General features: G+C 37.1%; 1 protein-coding gene across 2 annotated transcripts; it reads right to left on the reverse strand.

Annotated features, from left to right (window-relative positions):
* Window positions 1-22: 22 nt before the first annotated feature.
* LOC135142824 (protein obstructor-E) lies at window positions 23-10,144 on the reverse strand. Of its 2 annotated transcripts, none has more exons than XM_064074596.1 (5): window positions 10,034-10,144; window positions 6,655-6,864; window positions 6,414-6,602; window positions 1,618-1,828; window positions 23-276 (listed from the first exon to the last, which is right to left on the reverse strand). In XM_064074596.1, the coding sequence occupies exons 1-5, from the start codon at window positions 10,080-10,082 to the stop codon at window positions 222-224; spliced, it is 714 nt and encodes a 237-aa protein (XP_063930666.1). In that variant the 5' UTR covers window positions 10,083-10,144; the 3' UTR covers window positions 23-221. The 2 variants fall into 2 exon arrangements, with proteins under 2 accessions (XP_063930666.1, XP_063930664.1); XM_064074594.1 differs by lacking the exon at window positions 23-276 and adding an exon at window positions 904-1,327.
* Between the last annotated feature and the right edge of the window lie 3,475 nt (window positions 10,145-13,619).

Below are 13,619 nucleotides of genomic sequence, written 5' to 3' on the forward strand. Positions count from 1 at the left end.
TCGACCCTCAATCAAACACCCGTTCAGCTTATAATTTATTCATCCTTACAATTACTTACGTACATAATACTTCGTTATTACTTTACAGAAACAGTATCAAACAAAAAATCAACATTATGTATAACATTCTGCTTCCTCTCGCACTCATGGACTTCACAACGATGACGTAATGATGACGCTTAAGCTAAATGATCTGTACAGGCCTCACGGGGTCTTCGAGCTTAGTACCCTAACTTTTTCAGAGCCTTTAAGTCTACATCTTTGTAGTAGTCTTCACTGTAGAAAAAAAGATATTAGTGGCGTCGCAACTCAATAGTGACAGTGGGAATTGGGCACTCGTTTGTCGTCCGGTTGGTTGCAAATGGCCAATCGTCAGTTCAGGGGGCGTTGCGATAAGGTGAAGTGGGTAATAAATTTGCCGCCTTGTTAAAATGAATGAATTATAATCAAATGTCATGTGATGTTCTAACCTCAACTTATGTAATAAATGTCATTGTAGAAGTAAGCGGCACACTGAAAATTGCACTTTGTCGATTAAAGTAAATTTTATTCTTTGATTTTGTTTCGTAACAGTTTAATGCAGCTGAATATTATTGAGAATTGTGTTAACCCCGCTTCACCTTATGATCTTTGAAAGTAAGTGGATGAGTAACACAGAGACGTTGTTTCTGTACAACTGGAAACCTTAGCCATTTAGTAGTTAATAAAATGAAAGTGTGTCACTGACTAAAACTAACTTAAGTTAAGTAAGTAAATGAGTGTGTAAGTTTAAATTGGAGCCAATGACTGAGTAAGTACTGAGCCACCAACATTGAGACTGAGAGTCGTGTGAGTAAAGACTTTCCTTACCAAGAGACCAATAGAGTGAAATTCTAGGGGAGTCTCGAAATAAAAACCAGGGGCTAAAAAACAGTTTTTTTATTTATAAAAAAAAATTTATGTAGTATTTTTGTACCGTGTAGAGAATAGAACATGTCTCAAGAACAGATCAATTTCGCACAATTAATTTACTTTTAAATTAAGCTATTATAACATAGGAACAGAAAGTCAATCGGTTAAATAGATACCCGATTCACTAAGTTACGCTATCTAATTAAATAATACAGTGAGTATCTCAGTCTACCGAATGACGGTCTGTCTAGATTGAGGTTAGGGTGATGAGGTTATGGATTAATTGTCGGCGGGTTCTGGGGCGTTGCGCGACGCGGGGGCCGGCCTAGGCTTGCTCTTGCCCGGGGCCTGTCTCGACGATCCGCTGCTCTGGAGGCCAGCCAACAATTCGCTCTTGCGGATGCTCTTCAAGTCCAAGTCACCGTAGTAGTCCTCGCTGTGAACCCCCATCGGGCATTAGTGCTGGGTGAGGGAGGGGCCAAGCGGGACGCGGGGAGGAGTCGAGTTTAACGCGGCGGGGGAGGAGCCGGGGCCGGATTTATAGCCACTGAGGCGTGGCTATGAATTCGACCCGCAATAGCCAAACGCTATCCGACTACTGTACAGTTACGTTGTTTGGGGGTTTGAACCGAGGTTATTTGTACAAGGAGACCCAGTATACGCATGCGTAGAAAAAGCGAGTAGGTGAGTGAGCGTGTTAGTTTGGTGCTTTAACCATGGACTTACCATCCCTGGACGTCTTCTGGGTCTTCGCAGTTGCCGGTACCGTCGGCGTCACCGATCTTGAACACGGTACCGATGGGGCAGCCGTACTCCCTGGGGACTCCTTCCAGGCAGATGTAGTATTTGCGGCAGTCGTCTGGGTGGGCGTGGCGGGAGAAGGTGCCGGAGTTGCTCACTTCTCCGGGGGCGGGGCAGGAGAAGCCTCCAGCTACTTCTGCAGGGAAAAGAGAATTAGGAGGTTTTTCGGTGTTCAAAATTAACCACAAAAAAAAACATTTGAAATTTAGGTTGGCAACAATGAATTTTTTAACTCAAGCACCACACTGGATTGGTGGTTTTCGTGGCGCCAAATTTAAAATGTGGGGAAAATCAAATTTCCAGATGTGATACAAGCAACAGGTAGAGAATTTAGTGAGTAAAATAGTAGATTGTTTTATTAGGATTAAAAGTGCCATTTTTTGCGACGAGCAAATTTTGCATTTGCGAGGCGGAGCGAAGCGAAGCCGAGCGGATGCAAAATTGCGAGTCAAAAACTGACTTTTAATCCGAATGAAACATACTACTTTTTCGCCAGCCAAAAAGTAAATCTCAAAAAAATTTTAACTTTTTAAGGCTAGGATTAAAAAAAAAAATTAATGCTAGGATTAAAAAGGCAAAAATGACGTTGTTACTTTAGTAACGCAACTTTTTTTTACTCTCACAAAAACGTCAAGTTTTCCGTCCAAAATTGACGTTAAAAGTGACATCTTTTAAGACGGCTGGCGAAAAAAACGGTTTGTTTTAATACATTTTTGTTTAAATGCCTTTATCAGGTGTTTCATGTTAGTTCCTGTTAGAAAGAGCGGGAATTTTTAAATTTTACACAGAATACAAATTAAATAAATAACTAGCTAAGATAAGACTGGTTTTGGCACTTTTGACATGTTCGACACCTTTTCAACTATTTTTAAAAATTTTTGTTTGTGATTTTTTTATTTTCTTTCTTTTTTCAATGTTCATATTTTCAATTTTGGTATCTTGCTCTCTATTTTCTTAGAAGATATGTCATTTGCCAAAATCAGTCTTATCTTACCAAATACTAGCCCCGCCCACCCGCCCTCTCTTTTTTAGAGGGTATGTCATTTGCCACAATCAGTGTTTATTTTACCCAATACTAGCTAAGGTAAGACAGATTTTGGGCAAATGACTTTCTATAAGAAAATAAAGGGCGGGTGGGCGGGGTTAGTACTTGATAAGATAAGACTGATTTTGGCAAATCACATACCTTGTAAGCAAATACGGGTGGGTGGGCGGGGCTAGTTTTTGAGAAGATAAGACTGATTTTGGCACTTTTGACATGTTCGACCACTTTTCAACTATTTTCGATAATTTTTGTTTCTTTTTTTCAATGTTCATATTTTATGATTTTTCAAATTTTCAACTTTTAGATTTTTGCATTTTTCGTTTCTTTAACTTGGAATTAAAATTTTTCTAGTTTTCATTTCAAATGTACAACTAATAATTTGTTCACTTTTTTAATTTTAGGATCTTGCCCTCTATTTTCATAAAGTATAAGTATGTCATTTGCCACAATCAGTCTTATCTTACCCAATACTAGCTAAGATAAGACAGATTTTGGCAAATGACATTTTATAAGAAAATACAGGGTGGGTCGGCGGGGCTAGTTATTGATTTTGGCACTTTTGATATGTTCAACCACTTTTCTACTATTTTCGAAAATTTTTGTGTTTTTTATTTTCTTTCTTTTTTTCAATGTTCCATATTTTACACATTTTTTCAATTTTCAAATTTTAGATTTTTTCATTTTTCGTTTCTTCAAATTTTGAATTACAATTTTTGTAGTTTTCATTTCACGTCTTCAATTTTATGATTTTGCCCTCTTATTTTCTTAGAGGGTATGTTATTTGCCAAAATCAGTCTTATCTTACCAAGTATTTGCCCCGCCCACCCACCCTCTCTTTTCTTAGAGGATATGTTATTTGCCAAAATTACTCTTATCTTACCAAGTACTTGCCCCGCCCACCCGCCCTCTCTTTTTTTAGGAGATATGTTATTTGCCAAAAGCAGTCTTATCTTACCAAGTATTTACCCCGCCCACCCACCCTCTCTTTTCTTAGAGGATATGTTATTTGCCAAAATTACTCTTATCTTACCAAGTACTTGCCCCGCCCACCCGCCCTCTCTTTTTTTGGGAGATATGTTATTTGCCAAAATCAGTCTTATCTTACCAAGTACTTGCCCCGCCCACCCGCCCTCTCTTTTTTCAAAGGGTATGTCATTTGCCACAATCAGTCTTATCTTACCCAATACTAGCTAAGATAAGACAGATTTTGGCACTTTTGATGTTCGACCACTTTTCAACTATTTTCGAAAATTTTTGTTTCTGTTTTTTTATTTTCTTTTTTTTTCAATGCTCATATTTTATAAGGTTTTTTTTCAATTTTTTAAATTTTTAGATTTTTTCATTTTTCGTTTCTTCAAATTTGACTTACAGTTTTTCTAGTTTTTATTTCACGTCTTTAATTTTATGATCTTGCCCTCTATTTTCTTAAAGGGTATGTTATTTGGCAAAATAAGTCTTATCTTACCAAGTACTTGCCCCGCCCACCCGCCCTCTCTTTTCTTAGAGGATATGTTATTTGCCAAAATCAGTCTTGCCTTACCAAGTACTTGCCCCGCCCACCCGCCCTCTCTTTTTTTAGGGGATATGTTATTTGCCAAAATCAGTCTTATCTTATCAAGTACTTGCCCCGCCCACCCGCCCTCTCTTTTCTCAGAGGGTATGTCATTTGCCACAATCAATCTCATCTTACCCAATACTAGCTACGATAAGACTGATTTTGGCAAATGACATACCTTGTAAGAAACTACAGGGTGGGTGGGCGGGGCTAATAATTGATAAGATAAGACTAATTTTGGCACTTTTGATATGTTCAACTGCTTTTCAACTATTTTCGAAAATTTTTATTTTCTTTTTTTTCAATGTTCATATCTTATAATTTTTTTTTCAATTTTTTTAATTTTCCACTTTTAGATTTTTTCATTTTTCGTTTCTTCAACTTTTGAATTACAATTTTTCTAGTTTTCATTTGAAATGTAGAACTAATAATTAAACTTAAAAAATGTTTCGCTTTTTCAATTTTAGGATCTTGCCCTCTATTTTCTTAGAGGATATGTCATCTGCCAAAATCAGTCTTATCTTACCAATTACTAACCCCGCCCACCCGCCCTCTATTTTCTGAGAGGTTATGTTATTTGCCAAAATCAGTCTTATCTTATCAAGTACTAGCCCCGCCCACCCGCCGTCTCTTTTCTTAGAGGGAATGTCATCTGCCACAATCAGTCTTATCTTACCCAGTACTAGCTAAGATAAGACAGATTTTGGCAGATGACATTCTATAAGAAAATAACGGGCGGGTGGGCGGGGCTAGTACTTGCTAAGATAAGGCTGATTTTGGCAAATCACATACCTTGTAAGAAAATACGGGTGGGTGGGCGGGGCTAGTTTTTGATAAGATAGAACTGATTTTGGCACTTTTTACATATTCGACGACGTTTCAACTATTTTCGAAAATTAGCCAAAATATTTTCTTGTAGATTTCGATATCCAGAAGTCGTTTTAGTTTTGAAATATAGCAATTTTCATAGTTTTGTCAACATTGTTTTTTTTTCGAATTTTAGAAATAAATAAATTTTTAAAAATTGCACAAATGAATAACATTGTCAATTCCATACTTACAACTGCAGCATAAAATATAAATATAAAATCGTACCGTAAAATATATCAACATACAAAATTATTTGTACTAGTCTGTACTCAAAATTTTGAGGTTATGATAACATCTTGAAGTGTACATTGTCGTTCAAGTAGTCCAGTTTAACCCTAAAGATGGCACTACTGCAAATTTTAAAATTTTTGAGATTTTTAAGATAACCTTGACGGAAAAAACACCAAAAAACAAAAAAATCCCTTTTAAAATTAAAAAAACTAAGCCATTTAATAAAATGTAGGCGACTGTTACAAATTTGATCGTTTACGTCACTTTTTTGTACTGAGATGTCAAAATTATTTTTTGGATTCACTTGTCACTTTTTTTACTTTAAACTATTTTTTAAAATCTGTACCCAGAGGTACTTTTTATATTTAATTAATTTTAATTATAGGTATATTTTTGTTAATTTTATTTTTCCTAAAAATAATGTGCGTGCAATTATTGCAATGCAGACAATAATTTATATTAATTTAGCTTATTTTAATAAAAAACTTTAAATTAGACAGCACCAAATTAGTCAAAATTAATTAAGACTAAATCCACCAATGGAATGTGGTGTTTAATTTAAAAGAGTCATTGTTGCCAACTTAAATTTGAATGCGTACAAATATTCCAATGTTTTTCACTCGATTGTTCCACTGAATGGCGGCCATCTTAGTCGTGCAAAAAGTCTATTCATTCACAATTATTTAAAAAATTAAAACTTAAAAAACTGAACAGATAACGAGATTTTTGCTATTTTGGAACGTCTAATAAAAATTGCGGTTTCAATCGAAGCGACTTAAAAAATAGAAAGCAATCAGTTTTTATTTGTCATTAGTAATTAAAGTCTTGAAACTTTTTCCATGCAAGATCAACTTTTTGTTTTATTTATCGGTTAAACCGCGCATTTTTGCACGTTTGTTGTACTTTCTCTAACATTGGTGCCGAGTCAAGCACATATTCACAGTCGAAAAGATTTTGGCCCAGAGATGGCCGTGACGAACAGTTGGCATCAAATGACCTTCAACTTGTCTTTTTTCTTACCATCATTTTTACATTCCGGAACTTGATCGGCCCACATGCAGACGCGCGCTTCGCGGTCGTAGGCCAGCCCGGGGGAGCACTGGTACCTGGACGCTTCCCCGTTCCAGCAGTTCCAAAACACGTCGCATTTGCTCTCATCGGCGAAAATTCCGTAGAGGCGTTCGCAATGGGGCGAGGAAATTGGTGGCTCTGTAAACACATTGTTATTGCGGCCCACGTTTTCCGTCTCTGTCGCACTCACCCAGCTGCGTCCTATCCCCGCACTCCACATTGTGGATGTAATCACAGTTCTCAGTCAGGAATTTGGGGTCGCTGGCGTCGAAAGCCAACCCATTACCGCACGTCTTCAACTCAGCGACGTTATTGTCGCACTTCCAGTACTTGTCGCAGGAGGTGTGATGTGGGTAGAATCCGAAGTCGTCCGGACATTTGAAGTTCTCTTGACCAAGAGCTGCAAAAGCGGGTCATTTAGCGTTCGAAAGTAATCGAATAAGTCGAATTTTTGGGCTTTGTGGTGTGAAACGGGCCTGGTGACATTTTGGTAACCTATCGACATTTCGGTTCGTGTTCTTACGCATACGCAATAAAAAATGGAAAGTGGAATCCTGTAATTGCAGTTGAGGAAAGGTAATATGAGCAGCTTATTGCGCCATGGAACAACGATCGAAAGCAATGCCGGTTTTTTGTCAGACGTGGACTAAAAGCGAATTTGAAAAGTGTTCCACTAAGGGGTCTTTCACCTGCATGCAAATAACCGCACCCACAGCGTGAATGCAGCGTGGTGAAGAAGATCCGCGAACGTCAAAGTTGACAGTTGAGCTGTCATTCCAAGCGCGACAAGTGTTTCAGGGATGTTTGTTTTTGACCAACATAAGCGACAGGTGGATTCGCGGTAGCGTTTGACCGAAATTAGCTGCGTCCATCATCGCGCTTTCTACCCACTTATTCCAAGCGAGCGGTAAAGGTTAAGGTCGCTTCACACATTTTTCCGTTTACGCAGTGCTCGCATTAGTCGCTCCAATGAATCTAAATTGCGAGTGATAGTTGCTTTCTAGCTTTTTTTTGAAGGTCACGTTCCACCGAAAAACGTAAATACTTTGTCGAATTTTATAATACGGCACACGAGAGAAAGTTCGGAATTTGTTGTATCGACACTGTTTGTTATGACACTATTATATAATTTGTTATTTGATTATGCATGCTTAAGAGTAAGTGTGCCATATGTGTTGTAAACAGAGTTGAGCATTTTGGTCAGATTTTATAGCGGCGAGATTCGAACAATGCTGGATTCAGATAAAACGTAATCATTTTAATTATTCTTAAACTGAGTCAGTGTGTCTTTGTCTAATGCAAGCGCGGTATTGTGAAAGTGCATGACGCAATTGTAGGTGAGATACATTTTAAACGTGGCGACGGATTAAGCAAATAATTAAATTACTATGAGTTATGGACCCTCTTTTCATAGAAAGTATAGTCCGTTCATTATTTACACGGCCTACTCGATATAGTTTACGTAAGAATAATAAATTCACGAATCGTGTTTAATTGCTTGGTATGACCCGACCGAAATGACGTAAGTGCAAAAAAGGCGACGTGGAAAAATCAAGTAGGCACGCGACGTAAGTGTAGGAAGTGGAATAAATGGCCAGTGTATGTGTGGCCATTTATTACACTGGTCATATAATAACTGACATAATCTAATTTACGAGGTGTTACAAGTTTTTTTGGACGAATTTACGAGGTTTTGTGTAAATTTTAGTTTCAGTAAACCGGTTTTTAGCAACTTTGACGTTGTGTCTGTCATTTGTTTTTCGGCTCTATATTTTATAAAATCGTGTCACGTCGTTTCGAGTGTAGTGAAAGTTTTACTATTATTAGTTGGTTTTTCAGTGTTTTCAAAATTTTCTAAGTTGACAGAAGTACAACATAAAAGTTACTAAATCTAGTTACAAATCGCATGAAGTTCAAGTGATGAATCAGATGCACTGGAATTTATTTGTGTAATCTTGAATTTTAATGTCCCTAATTTTGTAAATGTCATTTCTAACGGGGTCCTTGACATTACTGGTCATGTTTTACTCAAGAAATATTGAGACACATTCCGACATTTATTTAAATTGGAAAAACAGATTGATTGCAAAAACTGTCTGTGTTATGTGTTAATAAACTCGACAAACAACTATTTATGTTTTTTTTAATTCGCACCCACATACCGAGATTTTTCATTAATATGAAAATTGCGCGATCCTTAATTTGTTTCGACGAGTTTACGTCGCGCGAAAAAATTTAATTGGATGTTTCGCTATCTCAACGAAATTTTAGCGAGTAATAGAATCCGTAAACAGCCATTAGTCTAATAGCTCTGACCATTTTCCTCACGTAAAAATGGTAATTTCAAAACGCCGCGTTTTCTTTAATCTGTAATTATCCGGATGCTGAGCACAGCATTGACACATTTACTGCTTATTAATAACAATTAGCGTTTTTTGCGTTTATTTATGGCAAAACCGTCGAATAATCTCGAGTTTTCTATTTAATCTTCGCAAAAACCAGAATTCGCTTTTCTTTGATGTAAATCGAAAGTAATGAAAGTGATGTGGTCACTTTATAACCAAATTAAAATTGCTTTTATCCCAAAAAAGTTTCTTTTTTGTTGCACATGTTGACGATCACGGTTTCTAAACCATATCTCTCGAGTGACGGGATTTTTGCAGTCGATCAAGTGGAAATAATAAACTTGAAACTGTAGCTGCCTTCAGCGTCTCTTTAACCTACATCCAATGCAATTGAAAGTTGATAAATAATTTATCTAGTGGTTAATTTTTTGAAGCGAGAATTCGATATAATTTAGCGAAAAATGCAACGACGCCGCGTTGCATTATTTATCGAGAACAATAATAATCTTATGCAGAAATTTATTGCAAAACGGTCGTCGTGGTAGTTGAAGGTTGACTGGTACCGTTTTTATTTTGTAAAAGTATTCAACATTTCCTGATCATGAAATGTCGTTACCTTCATTACGCACTTGAATTATGGGCACGAAAAGTGGGTGCATCCTAGTTTATTATTATCATTTATTTATGTAAGATTCCGCGTTATGTAAGGTCTTGTTAAATTTAAAAAAAGTATTGAGTGGCTGCAATGTGATAATTGCGCTTTGTGAGTGCTCGTTAAAGTAAAAAGTGGTTAATGGGCGAATTAAGCCTCATTATTGACCAGATTGTAAATAAATCCACTCACAATAAATTTCACAACCTACTTGCTCGGTTATTTCACGCTGTAGACAGACGAGTGCATTTATGGCTGTTGATTTATTATCATAAAAATTCTAAAAAACGATTTTCACTCTGACCACCTGTATTGTTTAAGCTTGACCATCTGTCTCAAGAAATTTCTACAACAATAAGTGTCACAAGTGCACTCTAAATCATGCAACGTTAGAAATTTCTCATTTGAAAGTAAAAAAATAATACGAATTTTCGCGAAATATTTACTCCACCAAAAAAACTTTTGTAAATCACTTTCAAATTGTCGAAATTTCTAGCCGCTTCACTGTCTGAGAATTCCACTGTGCCGCACTAAGATAATCCAAAAATTCGTAAAAGTGCACTAGTACGTACCAGAGTGGGTGAGTGCACCGAGCACCAATAAACACGCGAAGGACTTCATCTTTGTGCACTAAAGTATGTATGACTGTCTTTCCGCAGGAGGCCTGCCTACTTTATACCTGCTGTTGCAGGACCCCCCGCTTGAGATCCTGCTGATAGCTCTTTCCTCGGTCTGTCTAGCGATATTATTGCTTTCCAATGCACGCCACTGGCCGAGCCGGCAACGTGGTCAAGACATGGACGGAACATGTTTTACATACAAATTGTCGGGGGCTGAGAGCTGGACAAATGGTGCTGGATTTTGGGTTCTGGGAGCGCCAGATTTACGATGCATGTGCGAGGAATATTCTTGAGAGGTGAAGCGAGTTATCTAACGCGTGTGAAGGTTTTATTACAGAGTTTATTTTCGCTCTTTTGTGGTTGCGGTGGCATTTCGAGACGTGCAGTCGAAGCAAAGGTAATAATTAGTTGAAGTGACGTCATCAGATTTTTGGAAGGGGTAAAACTTTTTTAAATCAGTTTAAATGTCGCGAAGCCGATTTTAGTTTTTTGTTTTCTCTTGTGTTAAAGAACTGCAAAAAGTTGGATTTTTGGTGTGCAACATGGACCTGTTCAACGCGATTTTAAATTGCCTTATTAACAAAGAAGTGGTTCAGATTGTCAGTTTTAGAGATCGACCGCTGATTTTGTTTGAAGAGTTATTGGTTCTAATGGCCACATTTTTGTTTTTGTCCAAAATCTGCTTAAATTTATCTCGTTAATGGCTTGAATGAAAATGGGTTGATCAAGTTATCGAATTTATGACGCTGATTTTAAAAATATAAACTTCGGAGTCCATTCTTTCACGGTCGAAGACTAATTCCTTTCTTTAGACGTCGGCGCGGTGCGGTTGTCACGAAATAACCTCTGCCCCCGGGTTCTGAGAACTTTTTTGATTTCTCATCAAATTATATTTTTACAAAAACAGAAATAACTATAATCCATGTTTTCATTATTATTAATCTGTGGTAAGGTAATTAAATGGTGGTAATATAGCGTAATACAAAGTTTCCAGGTGATGTCATGCTTGTTCTTCCAAAACTACTTTGGCAATAATTTTGTCGCAAAAATCTCCAATTTTGCAGTTCCTTACTAAAATTCTATTTTGCGAACTTATTTTCTACCTATATTATATTTCAAAAACAATTTCATTTCATTTCTTTTATTATTATTTTGCGCGTCGAATAGAATCCAAAATTGTGACAAAAAAAAAAATAATTTTCACTTTCCATCTCAGAGACAAGGAAATAGTGATCAAAATGGAAAAGGGGTGGGTGGGTGGTGCTACTTTAAGTTTTTTTTAATTTTCGAATTTGTTTTTTGTCAAAATAAAATTCAATTTTCATTTATCAATAGTAGATATAATATCAAAATTTTAAACAATTGGGTAAAACGATGAGTAAATTTAGTAGTATGTAATTTATTAGAAATTCTGGAAATTCCAAACAATTGCGCCAGACCTAACGAATTTCAAAAATTCCAAAAATTCAGACTCTGTAGGAAAAGTTAAACTTAGCTGCACCCATCCACCCACACGTTTTTGCATTTTTTCTTCTGAAATGAAAAATAAATCTTATAGCAAGTAGAATAACAGAAAATCACGATTCGAGTTTTTTTTAACAACCTAGGTTCTATTGGTTCTTATTCCCAGCCGACAGAATTATTAATATATGTAATATATTTAATCCCGCCCACCCACCTCTCCTCTCTTTCAGTGAATTATTTTATCTGGTGTTAATGAAAAGTGGATTATACTGAACAGAAATAAAGTCGTTAGAATGAGATCAACGCGGGTGGGCGGGGCTAGTACTTTCTAAGATAAGACTGATTTTGGCGCTTTTGACATGTTCGACCACTTTTAAACTATTTTCGAAATTTTTTTTTCTGTTTTTCTATTTTCTTTTTTTTTCAATGTTCATATTTTATTTTATAATTTTTCGTTTCTTTAACTTTTGAATTACAATTTTTCTAGTTTTCATTTCAAATGTGTAACCAATAGTTACATCTTAAAAAAATTTTCACTTTTACAATTTTAGGATCTTGCCCTCTGTTTTCTTGCAGGATCTGTCATTTACCAAAATCAGTCTTATCTTATCAAGTACTAGCCCGCCCACCCGCCCTCTCTTTTCTTAGAGACTATGTCATCTGCCAAAATCAGTTTTATCTTATCAAGTACTAGCCCGCCCACCCACCCTCTCTTTTCTTAGAGACTATGTCATCTGCCCAAATTACTTTTGTCTTATTCAGCACTTGCTAAGAGTAGACTGATTTTGGCAAATGACATACCTTCCAAGAAAAGAGAGGGTGGGTGGGTGGGGCTACCACCTGCTCAGATAAGAGTGATTTTGGTAAGTGAGATACCCTCTAAGAAAAGAGAGGGGGGTAGGCGGGGCTAGTACCTACTAAAATAAGACCGATTTTTTCAAATGACAAACCTAAGAAAATAGAGGGCAAGATTCTAAAATTGAAAAAGTGAACAATTTTCTAAATTATAATTATTTGAAATGAAAACTAGAAAAATTGTAATCAAAAGTTGCAGAAATTTGTCAAAATCGGTCTTTTTTAGCAGGTATACTAACCCCGCCCATACGCCCTCTATTTTCTTAGAGGGTTTGCCATTTGCTCAAATCGGTCTTATCTTAGCAAGTACTAGCCCCGCCCACCCGCCCTTTATTTTCTTAGAGGGTATGCCATTTGCTAAAATCAGTCTTATCTTACCAAGTACTAGACCCGCCCACCCGCCCTTTCTTGTCTTACAAGGTATCTCATTTGCCAAAATCACTCTCATCATAGCAGGTAGTAGCCCCGCCCACCCACCCTCTCTTTTCTTGGAAGGTATGTGATTTGCCAAAATCAGTCTTATCTTATCAAGTACTAGCCCCGCCCACCCACCCTCTCTTTTCTTGGAAGGTATGTGATTTGCCAAAATCAGTCTTATCTTATCAAGTACTAGCCCCGCCCACCCGCCCTCTATTTTCTTGGAGGATCTGTCATTTGCCAAAATCACTGTTATCTTATCAAGTTGTAGCCCCGCCCACCCGTCCCCTATTTTCTTAAAGGGTATGTCAGTTGCCAAAATCAGTTTTATCTTACCCAGTACTAGCTAAGATAAGACAGATTTTGGCAAATGACATTCTATAAGAAAATAAGGGCGGGTGGGCGGGGCCAGTACCTTCTAAGATAAGACTGATTTTGCCTAATGGTATACCTTCTGAGAAAACAAAGGGTGGGCGGGCGGGGCTAGTTCTTGCTAAGATAAGGCTGAATTTGGCAAATGATATATCCCCTAAGAAACTAGCGGGCGGGTGGGCGGGGCTAGTATTTGCTAGGATAAAACTGATTTTGGCAAATGAGATACCTTGTAAGAAAAAAGAGGGCGGGTGGGCGGGGCTAATAAGACTTTGTAAAAAAAAGGTAAACTCATTCCCGTCCACCTCCTTTCTCCATTTCACTGACTTTTTTTATTTACTGTAAAATGGTAGTGAATTTTATTTCGACAAGCGGTAGAATTTACGATTTAAAGCAAAGTCAAATGTGGAAAAGTTAAACTTAACCCCGC

This window comes from Zophobas morio, unplaced genomic scaffold (genome assembly GCF_036711695.1).
Source record: "Zophobas morio isolate AGI-343-1 ecotype UQ-CSIRO unplaced genomic scaffold, CSIRO_AGI_Zmor_V1 ptg000054l, whole genome shotgun sequence".
NCBI classification, from domain to species: Eukaryota; Metazoa; Arthropoda; class Insecta; order Coleoptera; family Tenebrionidae; genus Zophobas; species Zophobas morio.